The sequence below is a fragment of the Pristiophorus japonicus genome, chromosome 12 (genome assembly GCF_044704955.1).
Source record: "Pristiophorus japonicus isolate sPriJap1 chromosome 12, sPriJap1.hap1, whole genome shotgun sequence".
In the NCBI taxonomy this organism is placed as follows: Eukaryota; Metazoa; Chordata; class Chondrichthyes; family Pristiophoridae; genus Pristiophorus; species Pristiophorus japonicus.
Window position 1 is genome coordinate 189701342 of NC_091988.1, and position 24691 is coordinate 189726032.

A 24691-nucleotide genomic window follows, 5' to 3' on the forward strand; every position below is an offset into this window, starting at 1 on the left:
CCCGAGAGCAAGAAACGGCGGGGTAGGAATGTGTCTGGACCCATTTTCGGATCCAGACTCGACACTGCACGACCAGCATGCCCATCGAAGCAAGAGGCTTGAGAATCAATAGAGAGCGTTCCTCAGCAGCCTCCGCAGGGATCTCTCCCGAGCGAAGACTTCAACGTCGGGACGCCTGCCTCGCTGGCAGCTGCGCACAGCTAAGTCCCGGGAGGGGTAGATGCAGCGGACCACGGAGTGGGTGGGGGGTGTGGTGGCTCCTGTGGAGTCAGAGTGGGGAGGGTGTGGGGGCGGGGGGGCTGTACTCTTGTGCCATCGGCTCCACAGGAACATTAAAAACAAAACCTTCTTCAAAGCCTACCTTTCTTTGCCGGCTGCTGAGGCCCACTGAAGATGCTCGAGCGAGCCAGGTATCGGGACCCTGCCTCGCTCATCGGAGACATGTTACAAAAAGAGGTCCTCAACAGGCGTTACGCCCCTCATAAACATCATGAGAAATTGCACCACGCCACCAGTGTGGGTCTCCGCTGTGAGGAGGTCAGGCGGGTAAAAAGCTAGAGAGGGCAATACCTTCCCTTCACAACTAAAAGACTTGGATTTATATAGCGCCTTTCACGACCACCAGATCGCTCAAAGCGCTTTACACCCAATGAAGTACTTTTTGAAGTGTAGTCACTGTTGTAATGTGGGAAACGCGGCAGACAATTTGCGCACAGCAAGCTCCCATAAACAGCAATGTGATAATGACCAGATAATCTGTTTTTTTTGTTATGTTGATTGAGGAATAAATATTGGCCAGGACAACGGGGATAACTCCCCTGCTCTTCTTCGAAATAATGCAATGGGATCTTTTACGTCCACCGAAAAGGGCAGACAGGGCCTCGGTTTAACATCGCATCCAAAAGACAGCACCTCCGACAGTGTAGCACTCCCTCGGAGTGACAGCCTAGATTTTTTTGTACTCAAGTCCCCAGCATGGGATTTGAACCTACAACCTTTTGACTTAGAGGTGAGAGCAGTAACCACTGAGCCACAGCTTTCATAGAAACATAGAAACATAGAAAATAGGTGCAGGAGTAGGCCATTCGGCCCTTCTAGCCTGCACCGCCATTCAATGAGTTCATGGCTGAACATTCAACTTCAGTACCCCATTCCTGCTTTCTCGCCATACCCCTTGATCCCCCTAGTAGTAAGGACCTCATCTAACTCCTTTTTGAATATATTTAGTGAATTGGCCTCAACAACTTTCTGTGGTAGAGAATTCCACAGGTTCACCACTCTCTGGGTGAAGAAGTTCCTCCGCATCTCGGTCCTAAATGGCTTACCCCTTATCCTTAGACTGTGACCTCTGGTTCTGGACTTCCCCAACATTGGGAACATTCTTCCTGCATCTAACCTGTCTAACCCCGTCAGAATTTTATATGTTTCTATGAGGTCCCCTCTCATTCTTCTGAACTCCAGTGAATACAAGCCCAGTTGATCCAGTCTTTCTTGATAGGTCAGTCCCGCCATCCCGGGAATCAGTCTGGTGAACCTTCGCTGCACTCCCTCAATAGCAAGAATGTCCTTCCTCAGGTTAGGAGACCAAAACTGTACACAATACTCCAGGTGTGGCCTCACCAATGCCCTGTACAACTGTAGCAACACCTCCCTGCCCCTGTACTCAAATCCCCTTGCTATGAAGGCCAACATGCCATTTGCTTTCTTAACTGCCTGCTGCACCTGCATGCCAACCTTCAATGACTGATGTACCATGACACCCAGGTCTCTTTGCACCTCCCCTTTTCCTAATCTGTCACCATTCAGATAATAGTCTGTCTCTCTGTTTTTACCACCAAAGTGGATAACCTCACATTTATCCACATTATACTTCATCTGCCATGCATTTGCCCACTCACCTAACCTATCCAAGTCGCTCTGCAGCCTCACAGCATCCTCCTCGCAGCTCACACTGCCACCCAACTTAGTGTCATCCGCAAATTTGGAGATACTACATTTAATCCCCTCATCTAAATCATTAATGTACAGTGTAAACAGCTGGGGCCCCAGCACAGAACCTTGCAGTACCCCACTAGTCACTGCCTGCCATTCTGAAAAGTATCCATTTACTCCTACTCTTTGCTTCCTGTCTGACAACCAGTTCTCAATCCATGTCAGTACACTACCCCCAATCCCATGTGCTCTAACTTTGCACATCAATCTCTTGTGTGGGACCTTGTCGAACGCCTTCTGAAAGTCCAAATATACCACATCAACTGGTTCTCCCTTATCCACTCTACTGGAAACATCCTCAAAAAATTCCAGAAGATTTGTCAAGCATGATTTCCCTTTCACAAATCCATGCTGACTTGGACCTATCATGTCACCTCTTTCCAAATGCACTGCTATGACATCCTTAATAATTGATTCCATCATTTTACCCACTACCGATGTCAGGCTGACCGGTCTATAATTCCCTGTTTTCTCTCTCCCTCCTTTTTTAAAAAGTGGGGTTACATTGGCTACCCTCCACTCGATAGGAACTGATCCAGAGTCAATGGAATGTTGGAAAATGACTGTCAACGCATCCACTATTTCCAAGGCCACCTCCTTAAGTACTCTGGGATGCAGTCCATCAGGCCCTGGGGATTTATCGGCCTTCAATCCCATCAATTTCCCCAACACAATTTCCCGGCTAATAAGGATTTCCCTCAGTTCCTCCTCCTTACTAGACTCCCCGACCCCTTTTATAACCGGAAGGTTGTTCGTGTCCTCCTTCGTGAATACCGAACCAAAGTACTTGTTCAATTGGTCCGCCATTTCTTTGTTCCCCGTTATGACTTCCCCTGATTCTGACTGCAGAGGACCTACGTTTGTCTTTACTAACCTTTTTCTCTTTACATATCTATAGAAACTTTTGCAATCCGTCTTAATGTTCCCTGCAAGCTTCTTCTCATACTCCATTTTCCCTGCCCTAATCAAACCCTTTGTCCTCCTCTGCTGAGTTCTAAATTTCTCCCAGTCCCCAGGTTCGCTGCTATTTCTGGCCAATTTGTATGCCACTTCCTTGGCTTTAATACTATCCCTGATTTCCCTTGATAGCCACGGTTGAGCCACCTTCCCTTTTTTATTTTTATGCCAGACAGGAATGTACAATTGTTGTAGTTCATCCATGCGGTCTCTAAATGTCTGCCATTGCCCATCCACAGTCAACCCCTTAAGTATCATTCGCCAATCCATCCCAGCCAATTCACGCCTCATACCTTCAAAGTTAGCCTTCTTTAATGACATCTGAGCATTATGTAAAAACATAAACTAAACACTTGCAACAATGGTCTAAGTCATGTGATATTATACAACTGTTTATTGGGAGGCACTACATAATTGCAAGTTTCCCTTTCTTTCTTCTTCCTGCTCTGTCTAGTCAAGAAACTCACCAATTCCCTCACAATCGGTAACATTATTACAATTGTGGCAGTGTTGCTGGCAAATTCGGTAAAGCACGTCACCATGAAGGAGATCACCACGATAGCTATGGTTGGCTCGAGGTTTTCCAGCGGCCGAAGCTGGCTGCTGAACCAGATGGACAGCCCCGAGGCCTGGAAAGCAAAGACGGCAGACACTGTAAAGCCAGACAAGCAAGGTTTAAGTGCTGTTCTGTAAGGTTCACTCGACTAATCCCTAGGATGAGAGGGTTGTCTTATGAGGAGAGATTGAGTAGATTTGGCCTGTACTCTTTGGAGATTAGAAGAATGAGAAGAGATCTCTTTGAAACATATAAGATTCTGAGGGGGATTGACAGGATAGATGTTGAGGGATTTGTTTCCCCTGGCTGGATAGTCTAGAACTAGGGGGCATAGTCTCAGGATAAGGAGTCGGCCTTTAAGACTGAGATGAGAAGAAATTTCTTCAGAGGGATGTGAATCTTTGGAATTCTCTGCCCCAAAGGGCTATGGATGCTCAGTCATTGAGTATATTCAAGGTTGAGATGGATAGATTATTGAACTCTAGGGGAATCAAGGGATTATGGAGATCGAGCGGGAAAGTGGTGTTGAGCTCGTAGATCAGCCATGATCTATTGAATGACGGAGCAGGTTCGAGGGGGCCGTATGGCCTACTTCTGTTCTTAATTCTTATGTTGTTATGCACTAATTTCAAGTGGAATTGGACATCCTGGAAAAACACAGAATACGAAATTGTGAAATCATAACGGTTGAAAAAAAAAGACGCACAAATGCACTGCTAATTGGCCATTCAGAACTCCATGTTCAATTCTGCAATCTACACTCCCATTGAGCAAGGTTCTGCACTGGGAGGTCATCTTATAATTTAGGGTTTAGTATTTCTGTCCCTCCCTTATACAGCAGGAAAACACTTTATGGAACAAACACCCCGCCTTTAAACGAGTGTAAGTTCCTCCGGTTAAAATAAAGAGGCAAATGTTTGTGCCCTCAGCACAGAGGTTCACATGATGGGGGCGTAGATCAGGAATTCAGGCAGAGGTCAGCGAGTCCTAGCCACAACCTGTAGAATGTTACATCCATTCAAATTATGCAGCTTGAAAATTGGCCGTGCTGACCTTTGTGCCCCACACAAACGGGGAGCGGCTGATTGTAAAATAGCACATGCTATCCTGGGAAAGGTTCAGTGTGCATCATAAATACACTGGAGCTCCGTTACCCCCAAATATCTATGTTGATGACTGATTGGCCAACCAGGCTCATTGCATAATATTTAAAGCACAGCAACAGGCCACTTAGCCCAACAGGTCTACGCTGGTGTTTATGCTCCACACGTGCCTCCGCCCACCTAACTTCATCTCACCTCATCAACATATTCCTTTCTCCCTCATGTGATAATCCAACTTTCCCTTAAATGCATCCAAGCTATTCGCTTCATCTACTCCTTGTGGGAGCGAGTTCCACATTCTCACCACTCTCTGGGTGAAGAAGTTTCTCCTGAATTCACTCTTGGAGTGACTATCTTGTATTTATGGCCCCTAGTTCTGGTCTCCCCCAGAAGTGGAAACACCTTCTCTACGTTTACCCTATCAAACCCTTTCATCATCCTAAAGACCTCTATTAGGTCACCCCCTCAGCCTTCTCTTTTCTAGAGAAAAGAGCCCCGGCCTGTTCAGTCTTTCCTGACAGGTATAATCTCTCAGTTCTGGTATCATACTAATAAATCATTTTTGCACCTTCTCCAGTGCCTCGATATCATTTTTGTAATGGAGGCAAGAACTGTTCACAGTACTCCAAGTGCGGACTAACTAAAGTTCTATATATTTAACATAACTTCTCTGCTTTTCAATTCTATCCCTCTAAAAATGAACCTGAGTGAAATAGGGAATTCAGAAGAAACTTCTTTACCCAAAGGATGGTAAGAATGTGGAACTTGCTGCCACAGGGAGTGGTTGAAGCGAATAGCATAGATGCATTTAAGGTTGGATAAGCATATGAGGGAGAAAGGAATAGAGGGTTATACTGATAGAGTTAGATGAGGAAAGACGGGAGGAGGCTCGAGTGGAGCATAAACGCCAGCATGGACTGGTTGGGACGAATGGCCTGTTTCTGTGCCGTATATCCGATGTAATCCTATGTAAAGTGATGAATATTTTCTTTATAAATTTGAAACAGACTTCCAATGCTATGAGGAATTTAGGGTTTCAGAAGTTAAGTTGTTAAATTGGTACCTCGCGTTCATTTAAACACCCCTTCTAGGTAAAATACAGAGGATACTGTGCATCTGATAAGAAGTACCTCACACCCTTTTGCCATTGCATACCCTCCTCCGAGCAGTAGGACCACATTCCAGGGTAAATCTGCCTGGATTTTCTTCCAGCTAAGCAGGGATGGATTCATTTTTTCCGAGGCTGGGGAAGAAGAAGAACAGAGAAAAAAATAAAAGGTTGAAGTGCGTTAAGTGTCTAGTTATTGCAAAAGCCAAGTAATCACCAAGTTTGGAAAGGAAAGTCAGTGGTTACAATGTCAGGCAGTCACAGTCTTGATGGTCTCCAAAACGATAGTCATGTACAACAATCTTCACAGTAAAAGAGGCTTAGTTTTAATTGGGCAAACGATTCAGCATTTACAGAAACGTAAATGTTTTACTCTTTCAAACAAAGCGACAAATCAGCCATTTAATGAATAACTATAACTTTGGTAATGCAAGTAAACAGTTACTCAAACTTTGTTACCACATTCGTGAGTTTGCCAGCATAGTCTTCGCTGCAAACGTTGCTGATTAAACTGTTCGTGATTAGAGCAAATTATAAACCTGTTTGGATAGTGCGTCACCCCACACACAATGTACCATTCCAGACCGGCTCCTCTGTTGTAAAGGTTTCACTATGTACAACTCGCAGCTCCAGACTCTGCCATCTAACGAGCCGGAATTTCCTCAGGGGTTCCTGCTGGACTTCGGGCGCTTCCGGAATTTTACGCTCAGCCTTGTAAGGAGTGAACGTGGGAGTGGTTTGGCCCCCAAAGACTGGTACATTTAGCCTTGTGTGTAAGGGGGCCAAGGGCACCTCATTGAGGCCGGAGGTGGGGGCCTGGGGCCTGGAACCACCTCACAACACCCCCCCCCCCGCCGCACACCCTCCTCCCAGGATTGCAGGCAAAATATGGATTTTCTGGCTGCATAGGGCCGGTAAGCTTAGGAAATGTGCCTGTAATGGTGCGGGTGTTTGCCAGCCCCGTTGAAATGAGGTGCCCTCCCACTGACCTCACAAACTCTGGTAGGATCAGCACTGGAGCGCACTGGTGGGCGTGATCCTGACATAACCACTGGGATCGAGACCCATCACTTTTCAGGACTACAGTTACTCTCTATATAGACAATGCAGTGCTCCACACTGTGCTGTCTGACAGTTTCTCTTCATATTGCACAGAATATACAGCACAGAAACAGGCCATTCAGCCCAACTAGTCTGTGCTGGTGTTTAAACTCCACAGGAGGCTCTTCCCATTCCATCTGCCTCATCTCAGCCTTTCAGCATATCGTTCTATTCCCTTTTCTCTCATGTACCCATCTAGTTTCCTTTTGAAAGCATCAAAGCTATTTGCCTCAATCGCTTCCTGTGGTAACAAGTTCCACATTCCAACCACTCTCTGAGTAAAGACTTTTCTCTTTATTTCCCTATTGGATTCATTAGTAACTATCATATATTTATGGCTCCGAGTTTTGTTACATTACAATAGTGACTACACTCCAAAAGTACTTCATTCGCTGTGAAGCACTTTGAGACAGTGGTCGTGAAAGGCGCTATATAAATGCAAGTCTTTCTTTCTATAGGTATTTCTATATGTATATATATATTATATAGCTCACAGACTCTGCTGTCTAACAGCTACTCTCTCTCTCATATATATATGTAAAACTGTTTATCTCTATATAGAGCTCCATACTGTGCTGTCTTATAGTTTTTCACCATATATATTTATCTATCTATAAAGATATATACAGCTCACAAACTCTGCTGTCTACCAGTCGCACTCTATAAATGATATATATACAGCTTATAGCTTAACAGTGCCTCTTTCCATATATAAAGAACAGCTCCAGTCTGAAAGGCACAGCTCCTGACTCTGCTCCCTTTACAGCTCCTCTTCTCCATCCATAAACTGGTTAAACTGATTCACGTACCTTTTGGATTAAACCACCACCTCCATGAAGGCTTTTGAGATGGAAAGAAGCACAATGTAATGACAAATGATATTCCAGTCGTCGCATCTGACACATATCTGAAAAAGAGTGTGTTAGAACAAAAAATCAGGAAAGTGGGCTGATAGTCATTGATGACTTCACCTCCGAGGAGGGAGTGTGCAGTTACATTCGACCACAGAACATTGTGGAGTCTCAGGCACTGAGTATACACAAGACAGAGAGCGATAGATCTTTTGGACATGAAGGGAACCAGGGGATGTGGGGATGGTGCGGGAAGGTGGAGTTGAGGTAGCAGATCAGCCATAGTCTTACTGAATGGTGGAGCAGACTCGAAGGGCTGAAAGGCCTACTCCTGCTCCTAATTCTTATATTCTGCCACTTTTATGTGCAGGTCTCCCTTTTTAATGAGGTAAATGCATCAGTATAACTCAGATCTCTAACCTAATTCCATAACACACTGAAGCAGAAACAGTGAAACTCGCTCCACTTCATTTTTTTTTCATCCCTAGATCATGTGATACAGAAATGACCTTCGGCTCATTGAATCTCATCGTTTAGGAACACCAACCCTACAGTCTTTCCATTGTAGGATCTAGCTGTTCCTTAAACTGGACTCAATTTGCATGTCCTGTTATTCCATTCCAGCTGTTGATGTAAAGATATATTCCCTGTTGCCTATTCTAAATACGCAAACTTGAGCTCTATCTTGTTGTGTTGCTACCCTGGTGTATCTGAAAGTATAAGTTTTGGGCTTACTTTCTCTGTCCAATAAAGCATCCTATACGTTCCTCTAATAGGTTCACTCAGAGGTGTCTCGTTACAAGGATAAACCTTCGTTATCAACTTGTTGCTCATAACTCCTGTCTATGATGCCAAAACTTTACAATCCTGTGTGCGAAACCTTTTCAAATGCCTTCTGAAATCACAGTAAATTATATCTACTGATAGAGAGATAAAGAAAGACTTGGATTTATATAGCGCCTTTCACGACCACCAGAGTTCTTAAAAGCACTTTAAAGCCAATTAAATACTTTTGGAGTATCGTCACTGTTGTAATGTGGGGAACGCAGCAGCCAATTTGTGCACAACAAGCTCCCACAAACAGCAATGTGATAATGACCAGATTACCTGTTTTTGTTATGTTGATTGAGAGATAAATATTGGCCAGGACACCAGGGATATCTTCCCTGCACTGCTTCAAAATAGTGCCACGGGATCTTTTATGTCCACCTGAGAGGGCAAATTGGGGTCCCTCTTTAACATCTCATCCAACAGACAGCACCTCTGACAGTACAGCACTGCACTGGAGAGTCAGCCTAGATTTGTGTGCTCAAGTCCTTGCAGTGAGACTTGAACCCACAACCGTCTGACTCAGAGGTGAGAATGCTATCACTGAGCCACAACTGACCTCAATAAATGCAATGGGCTCGGGTCTGGAGCAATAGTCCTCCTAATTTTTTTTTGGGTGTGCGCTCCCTTTAACAGGCTGCACAAAATTTCACATTGGAAAAGCTGGTCCCGGGGTGTGCAGGACTGGCAGAGAGCTGCACAACTTAGAGGGAATGTTGGTCTGGAGCAGAAGCCAAAATATGCACATGAATGGACTTAAAGAGGATTTAGGTTATGAAAGCACGGCAAAGATTAATAGAGACTTATAGCCCTTGTAAACAGAGGATAGAAATGAGACAATATGATGCAATATGCAGTTAAAATATGTTCGCTCCCTTCTGAATGTGTCTCCTATCTGGTTAGGCGTTCTGTAGATAGTGCAGCCTTTGAGTTTCTTCGTAACACCTGTTTTAGTGACTTAGATTCCTGATCCAAAATGACTAGATCAGGAATTAATTTGTGAATTCAGACATGAAGAATCTGTATAACCTGTCTGCCATTGCCTGATCTTTTATCTTTAATATTTCTTTTGAACACATTCATTAAAGGACCAACATACACTTACAAACAATTTGCATTTCTCTTGCTCTGTTCATAACCTGCTCTTTTCATCTCTTTTTGTATCCATCAAGGTGAGGGATATTAATAATGGAAAACAGAACATGGATTCCCACTGTCAGCATCAAGCACTCCCAGATCAAGATTAAATGCAGAGCAAAGCTCACTCTATTCTTCTCCAACAACATTCCTAAACCAATCTCACGGTGACATTTTTCCCGTTGTGACCTCTGTGAGTCAGATTGCTAATTTGGGCTGAATTTTTGGGCAGTTTCAAGTTGTGGATCCTTGCCCACTAGGATCTGAGTGGAATTCGCCCAAGCTCATTCGGACCCTTGGAGTGAGCAGACAGAGGAAACATTCAAACAAAAGCAAAATATTGCGGATGCTGGAATCTGATTTACTTGTACTTCTTTCAATTTAGTATACTGTATTCGCTGCTCACGTTGTGGTCTCCTCTACATTGGGGAGACCAAACGTAGATTCCGTGACTGCTTTGCAGAACACATCCGTTCAGTCCGTGAGTGTGACCCTGAGCTTCTGGTCGCCTGTCACTTTAATTCCCCGTTCCACTCCCACTCTGATCTCTCCGTCCTCTTGCACTGTACCAATGAAGTTCAACACGAGCTCGAGGAACAGCACCTCATCTTTCGATTAGGCACTTTACAGCCGTCTGGACTCAACATCGAGTTCAACAATTTCAGACCTTAACCTCTGCCCATATTTTGTTCCTTTTTTTTTTAACAAACCCTCCTCTTATTTTCTCTTTCCCACGGCAGCTGGTGATGACTCTGCCATTTACACCCCATCTATTGTTTCTTATCTTGTTCCATTACAATCTCATTTTTGCCCATAATTCCTTTTGTCTCATCTCTCCTGCCTTCCACTCTATCACAGACCTTCCCTTTTGTTCTTTCCTCCCCTCCCCCTTTCACTGTCCCTGCACTTCCTTAAGAATCTGTTACATCTCAAACTTTTCCAGTTCTGACGAAGGGTCACAGACCTGAAACGTTAACTCTTATTTCTCTCTCCACAGATGCTGCCTGACCTGCTGAGTATTTCCAGCATTTTTTGTTTTTATAAAAGGGGAGAGAAGGGGAGGGAGGGGGAGAGCGTGGGAGAGAGAGAAAGAGAGGGTGAGAGGGAGAGAATGGGAGGGAGGGAGAGGGTGAGAGGAAGAGGATTGGAGGGAGGGAGAGGGTGAAAGGGAGAGGATGGGAGGGAGAAAGAAGGTGGGAGGGAGGGAGAGGGTGGGAGGGAGAGGGTGGGAGGGAGAGGGAGGGAGAGAGGGAGAGGGAGGGAGAGAGGGAGGGAGAGAGGAAGGGAGTGAGAGAGGAGAGGGAGGACAACAGCGTTGATTCTATAGACAAAAAAGATGATAACAGTCTAAACAAGTAGTGTTGCATTAAAGATACTAATTTGACCGCAAATGTTTTGCGGGTATCTTCCATTGTATAATAATGCATTGCAGCACCCAATCCCCCTAAAATACAGTGTCCTATGACCTTGTTTTGATGCTCCTTTTAATTACTCTCCACTGAATTTTTTTTGGTTCCCAGTCCTTTCTGCTCTTTGTTTCCTCATATGTATCTTTCAAAATATTTTAACATGACCAGTTTATTTAAAAAAAAATCTTCTTACCCTTTTGGGAAAAAACTGGCCCATCCAGAAATGATTTTTGGATCTCTTGTGAAAAGTAGAACCACGAAGAAGCAGAAGAATACTAAAACAGCGCCCTCCGCAAACCTGCAAGGTCATTAAAAGAAAAGAAAGAAGTGGAATTTATATAGCGCCTTTCACGATCTTAGGACATTCCAAAGCACTTTTCAGCCAATTAAGTGTATTTAAATACTTTCCAAAATGATTTACCGACAATTAAGTACATTTTAAGTGTTTGTAATGTAGGAAACACGGCAGCCAACTTGCACACAGAAAGCTCCCACATACAGCAATGAGATAAATGACCAGATAATCTGTTTTTCGTGATGTTCTCTATGTCTATCCTATCCTAAGTCTATCCTAGTAATACAGAGGCCTGGGCTGTTGATCCGGAGACATGAGTTCATATATCACCATGGCAGCTGAGGAATTTAAATTCAGTTAATTAAATAAATCTGGAGTATCAGTAATGGTGACCGTGAAACTACTGTATTATTGTTAAAAACCCTTATGGTTCACTACTGTCCTTTAGGGAAGGAAGTCTGCCGTCCTTACCTGGTCTGGGCCTATATGTGACTCCAGACCCACAGCAATGTGGTTGACTCTTAACTGCCCTGAAATGCCCAGCAAGCCACTCAGTGTATCAAACTGCTACAAAGAATAGCGGTTCAAGAAGGCGGCTGACCACCACCTTCTCAAGGGCAATTAGGGATGGGCAATAAATGCCAGCTTTGTCAGTGATGCCGACATTCCCATGAACAAATACATAAAAAAAAAACGTTTTGATCTCTGGGATTGAATGCTTGCAAGGCTCTGTACCAGGGATAGAGCGGTTTCTCTGCCACTAAGGATGCTGGGTAAAGAACTCCCCATTCTATTGAAATATTTTCCAGTTTGTACAATGACCATTTTGAAACCAGCAAATAAAAGTGCAGCAGATGCAGGTCCTTAAGTTTTTTGTAACATTAATATTTCACTATTATTCTACATGCTACCGGCTCCTCAAATCTTTTAATGATACTTGCATATTTAACAATAGGAGTGTCACCTATTGTGAAATAGACCACTGAGAAACATAGCAAAGCTGTAAGGACTAATAAACCTGACTCATAGGTTAGTTTATTCTGCAATTCCGATTGCGTGTTATATTTATATTAGAAATATGAACAGTACACATTGCTTTTCTATTTTTCTAAACACTGGTCAATTTTCTGTTGAACGATTAAAAAAAGAGATCATTTGTGTTGGGCACGGTATTACATCATCTTGCACATATAAAGACCGCCTATTTCCACCTCCGTAACATTGTCCGTCTCCACCCTTGCCTCAGCTCATCCGCTGCTGAAGCTCTTATCCATGCCTTTGTTATCTCTAGGCTTGACTATTCCAACAGAACACCTGGCTGGCCTCCCACATTCGACCCTACTGTTTTCGAAGTGTTCTGGCCACCTCAATGCATGGGGTGGCTATTCTGTAGAAATTCAGCACTTCGAGGTTTTTTTGGAGCGAGGCGGAAGTGACCTCATCATCGGGGTGGAAGTGGGGGCGGGGCGGAGCGACCGACGCTGCAAGGCATCCGTGCCGCGCTGATGACATCATCATGCTGGCGCATCACAACGTTTTTCCCCCTTCAGTTAAAGGAGAGGACCGCTGCAAACTCTGCAGCCACTTTAGTGGCAAACACTGGGACACCAGGGAGGGATTGGGCTGGGCCAGCAGCCTGGCACCCAAGAGGGGGTGCCAGACTGCCAACCCCTGGCCATAACTGTCGGCCCGGCCTGGCAATCGGCCGACAAAAAAAAAAACAACATGGTGTCGCCGGCAGCACGACCTCCCCTTTAAGGGCGGCCGGGCCACCAAGCCACAGAGAGTGTACCAACAGCAAAAGCTGTCAGTGGCACCGACCAGTGGCGGGGCAATTCCGGGAAAGGGGCAATTTTCCGAGGGGCAATTTCCGGAAGGAGACCCCGCCAGTCGGTAAGGGGTCAGCGTGTGCATGCCGCAGCGGGAAAAGGGGCGGAACGGTCCCTTGCAGGGGCTGAGCAGGGGCAATTTTCAAAATGGCGGCACCTCCGTGGATATTCAGCGGCCATTCCGCACTGATGCATGGCCACCGCTTTCAGGCGGCCAGAGGCCTTATAGAAAGGGGCAATTTCAGCCCCAAGGTGTCTTACTGCAATTAAAAAGGGCCCTGTTGAGACTGCACCTGGAGTAGTGTGTACAGTTTTGGTCTCCTTACCGAAGGAAGGATATACTTGCCACAGAGGGAGTGCAACGAAGGTTCACCAGACTGATTCCTGGGATGGGGGGATTGTCCCATGAGGAGAGATTTAGCAGACTAGGCCTATATTCTCTACAGTTTAGAAGAATGAGAGGTGATCTCATTGAAACATACAAAATTCTCCCAGGGCTTGACAGGGTAGACGCAAGGAGGCTGTTTCCCCTGGCTGGGGAGTCTAGAACCAGGGGTCACAGTCTCAGAATAAGGGGTCAGCCATTCAGGACTGAGATAAGGAGAAATTTCTTCACACGGGATGCTGAATCTTTGGAACTCCCAGAGGGTTGTGGAGGCTCGATCGTTCAGTATATTCAAGACATAGATTGGTCGATTTTTCAATATTAAGGGAATCAAGGGATATTGGGATAGTGCAGGAAAGTGGAGTTGAAGTAGAAGATCAGCCGTGATCTTATTGAATGGCAGAGCATGCTCGAGGGGCCAAATGGCCTACTCCTGCTCCTAATTCTTATGTTCTTACACTCCGTATGCTGCACCGTTGTCGGGGAGTGGGAGGGGAGGAAACAAATACAAATCTGTGTCAGACAATACACTTCAAAACATATCAGCACTTTAACTCCATCCATACTTACGTTACTGGCCCCAATTTATCGTAATCATTCTTTATTGCAGTCCTCACTCTGACTTGAGACTCAAGGTCAGTGCTTTTCTTCTTGCCCCACAACCTAAAGGTAAGACGGAAAAAGAAACTCCCAAATTATCACTTCAATATAAGTTTCAATGCAACTTTGCCTCTCTGTTTCTTTTGAATTTGAAGTGCTTTTCATATTAATAAATCTAGTGTAGTGTGTGTCTGGATAGAACTGGAGTTTAACAGACCTTCAATAAGACATTGCAACAGTTCTATACAGAGAGAATGGGAACCCCAGGCAAACAACAACAACTTGTATTTATATAGCGCCTTTAACATAGTGAAACATCCCAAGGCGCTTCACAGGAGCTTTATGCGATAAAAAATTTGACACCAAGCCATATAAGTAGCAATTAGCAATGGTGACCAAAATTGGTCAAAGAGGTAGGTTTTAAGGAGTGTCTTGAAGGAGGAAAGAGAGGTGGAGAGGTTTAGGAAGGGAATTCCAGAGCTTGGAGCCAAGGCAACAGAAGGCACGGCTACCGATGGTTCAGCGATTATAATCGGGGATGCTCAGGAGGGAAGAATTAAAGGAGTGCAGACATCTCGGGAGGGGGTTGTGGGGCTGGAGGAGATTACAGAGATAGGGAGGGGCGAGGCCATGGAGTGATTTGAAAATAAGGGTGAGAATTTTGAAATCGAGGCGTTGCTTAACCGGGAGCCAATGTAGGTCAGTGAGCACAGGGGTGATGGGTGAGCGGGACTTGGTGCGAGTTAGGACACAGGCAGCCGAGTTTTAGACCACTACCAGTTTACCTAGGTTAGAATGTGGGAGGCCAGCCAGGAGAGCATTGGAATAGTAAAGTCTAGAGGTAACCAAGGCCTGGATGAGGGTTTTAGCAGCGCATGAGCTGAGGCAGGGGCGGAGACAGGCAATGTTATGGAGGTGGAAATAGGCAGAAATAGGTGGAAACAGTCCATAAAGAATTCAAGTTTACTTATAACTTCTACTGGAAAGCATAATATACGTATATTTTAAAACCATCAATATCTTGTGTAGGAAGTATACTTTTAGACCATAACAAGCAACATTATAGGAAAGATGTGATTGCACAGAGGAGATTTATGAGGATGTTGCCTGGACTGGAGAATTTTAGCTATGAGGAAAGATTGGATAGGCTGGGGTTGTTTTCTTTGGAACAGAGGAGGCTGAGGGGAGACGTGATTGAGGTGTATAACATTATGAGGGGCCTAGACAGAGTGGATGGGAAGGACTTGTTTCCCTTAGCAGAGAGGTCAATAACCAGAGGGCATAGATTTAAAGTAATTGGTAAAAGGATTAAAGGGAAGTTGTAGAGAACTAAATTCACCCAGAGGGTGGTGGGGGCCTAAAAGGACGATATAGGTTGAAATCCTCATCGCATTTAAAACATACTTGGATGTGCACTTGAAGTGCTGTAACCTACAGGGCTACGGACCAAGAGGTGGGAAGTACGATTAAGCTGGATATCTCTTTTTCAGCCGGTGCAGACGTGATGGCCCAAATGTGTTGTAAATTTCTATGATTCTATGAAGCACGTTCCTCCTTCATATGAAAACAGCCATAGTGTGATTAACTACCATCAGTGATATATCTGTACATATATATTTCTTCTATTATATTTATAAATATATTTTGATACATTCTGCATCCTTGTCCTATTAACAGAATAATTTACAAGGGTAGGCATTATTACAGGCTGTAACTTTTTAGCCACCTCTTGTGGTTGAAATTAATCTTGTGCAGTTACGCTAAACAGGCTATTGCCCATTATATGTCCCGCTCGATCTTCAATTCTATTGAAGTTAATGGAACTGATTATCGGGCTGGGAGTATAATGGGCAGCAGATACAGTACCACCTGTTTAGCATTACCGCCCAGACGGATTTCTACCCTATTATTTCTACCCACTTTGTAACATCAACAACAACAACAACAACCTGTATTGATATAGTGCCTTTAACGTAGTCAAACATCCCAAGGCGCTTCACAGGAGTATTATGAGATAAAAAATTTGACACCGAGCAGCATTAGTAGAAATTAGCAATGGGGACCAAGGGTCAAAGAGGTAGGTTTTAAGGAGCGTCTTGAAGGAGGATAGAGAGGTTGAGAGGCGGAGAGGTTTAGGCAAGCAGTTTCAGAGCTTGGGGCCTAGGCAACAGAAGGAACGGCCACCAATGATTGAGCGATTATAATTAGGGATGCTCAAGAGGGCAGAATTAGAGGAGTGCAGACATCTCGGGGGATTGTGGGGCTGGAGGAGATTACAAAAATAGGGAGGGGCGAAGTCATAGAGGGATTTGAAAACAAGGATGAGAATTTTGAAATCGAGGTGTTGCTTAACCGGGAGCAAAGGGTTGATGGGTGAACGGGACTTGGTGCGAGTTAGGACACAGTTTTGGATCACCTAGTTTACGTAGGGTAGAATGTGGGAGGCTAGCCAGGAGTGCATTGGAATAGTCAAGTCTAGAGTTAACAATGACATGGATGAGGGTTTCAGCAGCGGATGAGCTGCTCCAAATCTCATTCACCCCTCACCCCTGTGCTCGTTGACCTTCACGCCTCAGTTTCAAAATGCTCATCCTTGTTTTCAAATCTGTCCATGGCCTCGGTCCTCCCTATCTCTGTATCCTCCTCTAGCCTTCGCAATCTCTGCACTGCTCCAATTCTGGCCTCTTGTGCATCCCCGATTTCACTCGCTCCACCATCAGCAGCCATGCTTTCAGCTGTCTAGGCCCCAAGCTCTCCTCCTCTCTACCTCTCTCTCCTCTTTTAAGCTGCTCCTTAAGATTTACCTCTTTGGCCAAGCTTTTGGTCATCTGTCCTGATATCTCCTTCTGTGGCTCGGTGTCAAAAATGTTTTTGATTAATATCATTCTTGTTAAGCGTCTCGGGACATTTTACTATGTTAAATGCACCATATAAAAGTAAGCTGTTGTTATTATCTTATGATTTAAAAGCACGTTGGGACATTTGTCCTTTCCTTCAGAGTGTAAGTGGTCAATGATCAATAAGAGTCAGTCAGTGAACCGCAGCAATGGCGACTGAGGATTGAAGATTTCCATTGACACAGGTTGCCAATAGGACCCACAAGTCTGCCAGCTGTAGTTTCCACCCACGTTTTGTTCAACGTCTGCAGGGATACAGTTCAGGGAAGCGGGAGATGGGCTTGCCGAGGCTTAGACCAAAAGTACATGAGGAAGATTTCAGCTCAGAATGGGACATATTTTGTTTTCTCCTTTTTTGTTACCTTGGGTTGAGCCCTCCGTAGAGGAAAGAGATCCACAACCAGCCAATGGCCAGAAACAGAATGCAAAGCGGACAGGAAAACATAAACCAGGATGAAAAGTTCACCATGTCGCAATTGGGGTAATAGCTGAAACAAAGCAACAAGAACAAAGTCTATTAACAGGGAGAGAACAATACGAAATCCCATCGCACCATTTGTAAATTCTCAACATATCGACCTCCTTACCCAAGAAGCTGAGAAGAACATGGCCAAGTTGTGAGGAGGTATGATTAACTCCCCCCCCATCCCCCGCCGCCCCCCCCCCATCCCCCGCCGCCCCCCCCCCCCCCTCCCAAAAGGCAAGTAGGTGTTAAGTGTCTCTGGCTGCATGGATTCGGGTAGTACCGGAGATGCAACTATCCTGGCATTTGTGCACGCCTGCCCTATGCTAATTAGGTGCCCGCTCACTGACCCCGCAATCTCCGTTGGGGTCATCGCCAATGGTTTTGTGGTGCCCTGCGCGGCCCCTTTGCGCGGACCATTCAAAATACCGCGCATGCGCGTTTTTTGTATTGAAAAGCTGGCAACGCAGATTCCCTGGAGCGATGCATGGCCGCGCAACTTACAAGAAACATTAGTCAATGCCTAGGCACCATCGCAATGTAACCACCAGGATCATGGCCCAAGAAATTTCAACGCCTGTAGCAACTTAATTATTAAGCCAGAATTTACTGTAACTGGCAAACAAACAGCGCCCACTGTTAGTTAGACCCACCCTTGCCTGTTAAATTTCCTCTACAGGGCATCTAGGACCTGTGTGAACAGGGCAAGCAACTGCGTACCTCCATAACCAATCTGATTGAAGTATTGTTAATGACCATCGCTGTGTCTGAACCAGGAAGTGTCAGTTAAAATAGTGAATTCAATATCAAATCGGATACAGAAAGTGAAATGAAGAGAGGGAAGGAAAGATTGGATTCAGAAAGAATAAAAGAGACAGAAAGAAAAAGTTTTTTTAAAATAACTTAAAAAAATCTCTAACAACAATTAATAGCTGAAGGAATGAGACTGCACATTTGTAAAAGTTAATTTTCAGTGTTACACCACATTCACTTCCTGGCTACAAAACTTAACTTCTTGTTGTCATGTTTTTTTTGTCGTGCTTTTGGATCAACTTTTTACCATTAGTAATTTCTATGTCCATATATATATATATGTATACTGGAAACAGCCTTTGTAAATGCTTCACCCTGTGATTGCACAATCTAGCCAGAAAGTTCTGAAAATTTTTCAATTGCCTTTTTATTTCTCAGTGACTAAAATTGCTAATGAATTTAAACAAAATAAGAATTTCATAACTGATGGAATATTTTTATTTATCTTCTAGAATTTCTGGTCCATTGCTGTTCAAAGTTATTTGAAGAAAATCTAGAGGACAAATTTTGCATTTGTGTGTATTTTGTCTCAGTTTTAGAGTTTAAGAAAAATTATTAATGTACTGATTATACATCTTCTGTAGCTTTTGTTTTATGTTCTATAATGATCAGAAAGTATTTTCAGCTGTTTCTTTCCTCTTGCTAAAGTTATTGTCATAAAAAATACGATTTGAATTTTGAAGCAAACTAATTTTCCACCTGTGGTTCAGAGATTTTAATTTCTAAGACCTATGATTGATAGAGAGAAAGAGAAAGACAGAGACAGAAAGATATTGATAGAAATAAAAGCTGACATAAAGGGTGTATTTCCTCATTGTAGTTTGATTTTTTTTTAATGGTGTAAATTTAATTTTGAAAGTAAACAAAGCCTCTTGGAAAGAAATAGTTAGGAAGAGAGGTTAGGAGGGAAATAGCTTGAAGGATGAGAGTCTGGTCTCTACCCTTGAGGGGAGTAAGTGGAAGGGAGTGACAGTTGAACAAAGAGCAGGGGAGGAAACGGGTTAAATGGATAGTTCAGAAGGGATCATAGAATCACAGAATGGCCTATTTCTGTGCAGTAAAATTCTGTCATTCTATGTAAATTCTATTATACATTGAGCATTGCATTTCAAACATAATTCATGCTGTAGACAAATTATGTGCAACATTCTTACAGCTGATTGGTTGCATTTTATATTCATAAATCGGCAACAAATGAGAAATCAATAACTATGGCTGGTGAGAAAAAGCTGACAATTAACAAAAATAGAAACTGAGCCAATTAAATTGTATAGACAAGTTTTAAAATTATTTTCTTGAGATAAATCAGAACTCAGTAACTAAGATCTGCCAATAAACAAAAGATACACTGAACAAATCAAATTGCTCAAAAGGTCAAAATCTTTTTGCTGTCATTTTCTGCAGTAACTGAAATTTCTAATGTCAAAAATAAGGCTTGTGACATAATGAAATTACTTCTACACCCCAGCATCACCTCTCTGTTTTGCTTCCGGGAAACAGGCTGAGATTGGCTGTATTAGAGAGACAGGCAGACAGAGAGAGACAGGAGGGATAATACAGCACATTTACGAACAATAGGAAGAGACAAGAAGACCTGTAACTGACCCGAGCATTGATTTTAAGAATGCAGAACAATTAAACCTAGCTTTAAAGGGACCCACGCCTACACTTTAGCAGATTGGGACTGAAAATCTATGGGAGGATCGCCACTGCTGATGCCACCAAAGACTGCAGAGCGATGGGGAGGTCCATTCATGTTAATGCCACTAGGAGTGCATCTAGGGCACCCGCCTTGTGCCACTGGCCATAAGTTAACATCGTGAACATTCTTCCTGCATATATTTTTAAAACCTTTATCTTTGACAATCTAGGCCATGATCCCAGGGTCATTGGATAGCAATAAGGTGTGGTGTTCCCACGCCAATTTCCCCTTCCTAACTTGGGAGGCCAATTGCTAATCTCACTGTCTCCTCTCCGGGTGAGGCCACCTAACTTAACTCTGGTTTCTGGTTGAGGATTCAACTTGGGAGCTTTTATGGTCCGTGTGCCTCAGCTACTCCTTGTTTTAACCAGCTGTGGCCATTAGGGTGCTTGCTACTTTAGCTCTTTGTTAAAATTCCATTCTTTTGCGAAATTCTAAAGAGGAATTTCAGTGATAGGGAGTGGATCATTTTCTTCCCCACACTTCTTACACCCAGTGTCAGAAAGTATTTCCAGGTCAAGTAGAATACAAGTTAGATACAAGCCTGGGTAAAGCGTCTGCTCTGCCTTAACAATTTGCCTCAAGCCCAACCTCAGATGAGCGTCTCCTACTGCACCGGGGCGGTACTTCCACTTCTCCCACCAGCCGTCTTTGCAGCTTCTCTGAGCAAAAGTGACAATTATTGTTCTGTTTTTAAATCGAAAGTTCCTTATGATCATTTTACGTTTTCAGCTGCCCAAGTAGAATCAGGTTTGGTGCTGTTCCAGTCAGTGTGGCAGTGCCTCCGATACTGGCAGCGTACGGTATGGAAATAAGGAAACCCTTCCAGAGTCTCTTCTCCTTCTCCTTCTGTTGGACTAATGTAAAGTTAACATCAGTCTCAGGCTTCTGTGGATGGCTACCGCTGGAGAAAGGAAGCAAAAAGATGAGTGTCAGACAGTGGCTATAATGAGCTTATTTAATGCTCAGACAAGAATTACAGGAGGCAGTAGCAACAAGTTAACAGAAATTATTAGCCAGAGCAGTGTTACACATGAGCATCAATGGACGCCTCAAAAAAGTAGCAATTCGATGAATTTGCGAAATTGGACGTGCAGTTACATAGAAAACATAGAAACATAGAAAATAGGTGCAGGAGTAGGCCATTTGGCCCTTCAAGCCTGCACCGCCATTCAATAAGATCATGGCTGATCATTCACCTCAGTACCCCTTTCTTGCTTTCTCTCCATACCCCTTGATCCCTTTAGCCGTAAGGACCATATCTAACTGCCCCTTGAATATATCCAATGAACTGGCATCAACAACTCTCTGCGGTAAGGAATTCCACAGGTTAACAACTCTCTGAGTGAAGAAGTTTCTCCTCATCTCAGTCATAAATGGCTTACCCCTTATCCTTAGACTATGTCTCCTGGTTCTGGACTTCCTCAACATCGGGAACATTCTTCTTGCATTTAACCTGTCCAGTCCAGTCAGAATTTTATATGTTTCTATGAGATCCCCTCTCATCCTTCTAAACTCCAGTGAATACAGTCCCAGTCGATCCAGTCACTCCTCATATGTCAGTCCTGCCATCCCAGGAATCAGTCTGGTAAACCTTCGCTGCACTCTCTCAATAGCAAGAACATCCTTCCTCAGATTAGGAGACCAAAACTGAACACAATATTCCAGGTGAGGCCTCACCAAGGCTCTGTACAACTGCAGTAAGACTTCCCTGCTCCTATACTCAAATCCACTAGCTATGAAGGTAAACATACCATTTGCCTTCTTCACTGCCTGCTGTACCTGCATGCTAACTTTCAATGACTGATGTACCATGACACCCAGGTCTCGTTGCACCTCCCTTTTCCTAATCTGCTGCCATTCAGATAATATTCTGCCTTCGCGTTTTTGCCGCCAAAGTGGATAACCTCACATCTGCCATGTGTTTGCCCACTCACCTAACCTGTCCAAGACACCCTGCAGCCTTTTAGTGTCCTCCTCACAGCTCACACCACCACCCAGCTTAGTGTCATTTGCAAACTTGGAGGCTTTTACACTCAATTCATCTCAATCATTAATGTATATTGTAAATAGCTGGGGTCCCTGCACTGAGCCCTGCGGCACCCCACTAGTCACTGCCTGCCATTCTGAAAAGGACCCGTTTATCCCTACTCTCTGCTTCCTGTCTGCCAACCAGTTCTCTATCCACATCAGTAGATTACCCCCAATACCATGTGCTTTGATTTTGCACACCAATCTCTTGCGTGGGACCTTGTCAAAAGCCTTTTGAAAGTCCAAATACACCAAACCCACCGGTTCTCCCTTGTCCACTCCACCAGTTACATCCTCAAAAAATTCTAGAAGATTTGTCAAACAGGATTTCCCTTTCATAAATCTATGCTGACTTGGACCGATCCCATCACTGCTTTCCAAATGTGCTGCTATTTCATCTTTAATAATTGATTCCAACATTTTCCCCACTACTGATGTCAGGTAAACCGGTCTATAATTACCGTATATACTCGCGTATCATGCGACCCCTAAATTTTCGCCCCCAAAACATGATTTTACCATATATCTCATGTATCATGCGAGTCACTTTTTTGAGATCGAATACAGACCTTAACATGAAACATCGAGTGGATTCTGCTCTCTCTCCGTGCTCTCTCCCCGTACTCTCTCCCCCCCCCGATCTCCGCGACTCTCTCTCCCCCCCCCCGACCTCCGCGACTCTCTCTCCCCCCCCCCCGACCTCCGCGACTCTCTCTCCCCCCCCCCCGACCTCCGCGACTCTCTCTCCCCCCCCGACCTCCCCGACTCTCTCTCCCCCCCCGACCTCCGTGACTCTCTCTCCCCCCCCGACCTCCGCGACTCTCTCCCCCCCCCACGACCTCCGTGACTCTCTCTCCCCCCCGACCTCCCCGACTCTCTCTCCCCCCCGACCTCCGCGACTCTCTCTCCCCCCCCCGACCTCCGCGACTCTCTCTCCCCCTGAAGAGAAGAATTTCAGCAGGAGTCAAATGGATTTTTGTTTGCATTGGGAGGATGTAGTTAGTGGTGTGCTGCAGGAACTTGGCTTGTTTTCCACATAAACTAATGATTTGGTCATGAGTATCGAGGAACTAATATCAACCAGGGATATTCGATTTACAACCATCATGGAGAGTGAGAGGAGAAACCAAGAGAAATGTCTTTACATAGAGGATTGTTGGAGCATGCCGAGATTCAGCGTGGATACGGTCTGCTTAACAGCCAAACAGCCTAATCTTGGCCAGCACTTCACACCCGCAAATTTTGTATCTCGTGTATCATGCGGCCCCCCCAAATTTAGGTTACAATTTAGGTCTTCAAAAGTCGCATGATACGCGAGTATATACGGTACCCGCCTTCTCTCTCCCTCCCTTCTTAAAAAGTGGTGTTACATTAGCTACCCTCCAGTCCATAGGAACTGATCCAGAGTCGATAGACTGTTGGAAAATGATCACCAATGCATCTACTATTTCTAGGGCCACTTCCTTAAGTATTCTGGGATGCAGACTATCAGGCCCTGGGGATTTATCTGCCTTCAATCTCATCAATTTCCCTAACACAATTTCCCGCCAAATAAGGATTTCCTTCAGTTCCTCCTTCTCACTAGACCCTCGGTCCTTTAGTATTTCCGGAAGGTTATTTGTGTCTTCCTTCTTGAAGACAGAACCAAAGTATTTGTTTAACTGGTCCGCCATTTCTTTGTTCCCCATTATAAATTCACCTGAATCTGACTGCAAGGGACCTACGTTTGTCTTCACTAATCTTTTTCTCTTCACATTTCTATAGAAACTTTTGCAGTCAATGTTTATGTTCCCTGCAAGCTTACTCTCATACTTTATTTTCCCCCTCCTAATTAAACCCTTTGTCCTCCTCTTCTGAATTATAAAATTCTCCCAGTCCTCAGGTTTGCTGCTTTTTCTGGCCAATTTATATGCCTCTTCCTTGGATTTAACACTATCCTTAATTTCCCTTGTTAGCCACGGTTGAGCCACCGTCCCCATTTTATTTTTACTCCAGACAGGAATGTACAATTGTTGAAGTTCATCCATGTGATCTTTAAATGTTTGCCATTGCCTATCCACCATCAACTCTTTAAGTATCACTCGTCAGTCTATTCTAGCCAATTCACGTCTCATACCATTGAAGTTACCTTTCCTTAAGTTCAGGACCCCAGTCTCTGAATTAACTGTGTCACTCTCCATCTTAATAAAGAATGCTACCATATTATGGTCACCTTTCCCCAAGGTGCCTCGCACAATAAGATTGTTAATTAGTCCTTTCTCATCACACATCACCCAGTCTAGGATGGCCAGCCCTCTAGTTGGCTCCTCGACATATTGGTCTAGAAAATCATCCCTAATACACTCCAGGAAATCCTCCTCCACCGCATTGCTACCAGTTTGGTTAGCCCAATCAATATGTAGATTAAAGTCGCCCATGATAACTGCTGTACCTTTATTGCACGCATCCCTAATTTCTTGTTTGATACTGTCCCCAACATCACAACTACTGTTTGGTGGTCTGTACACAACTCCCACTAGCGTTTTCTGCCCTTTGGTATTCCGTAGCTCCACCCATACCGATTCCACATCATCCAAGCTAATGTCCTTCCTTACTATTGCATTAATTTCCTCTTTAATCAGCAATACCACCCCA

The 24691-nt window shown here is 44.3% G+C and overlaps 1 protein-coding gene across 1 annotated transcript in view; it reads right to left on the reverse strand.

The window, feature by feature from the left end:
* Positions 1–24691, reverse strand: part of LOC139277092 (Na(+)/dicarboxylate cotransporter 3-like) — a 48665-nt gene that overhangs the window by 12336 nt on the left and 11638 nt on the right. Inside the window, exons 5-11 of the mRNA XM_070895105.1 lie at positions 20751–20930; positions 17411–17536; positions 14122–14214; positions 11236–11340; positions 7627–7724; positions 5739–5851; positions 3417–3578 (exon numbers count right to left, since the gene is read on the reverse strand). Coding sequence (XP_070751206.1) covers positions 3417–3578; positions 5739–5851; positions 7627–7724; positions 11236–11340; positions 14122–14214; positions 17411–17536; positions 20751–20930 — 877 coding nt within the window. The remainder of the gene's footprint in view (positions 1–3416; positions 3579–5738; positions 5852–7626; positions 7725–11235; positions 11341–14121; positions 14215–17410; positions 17537–20750; positions 20931–24691) is intronic.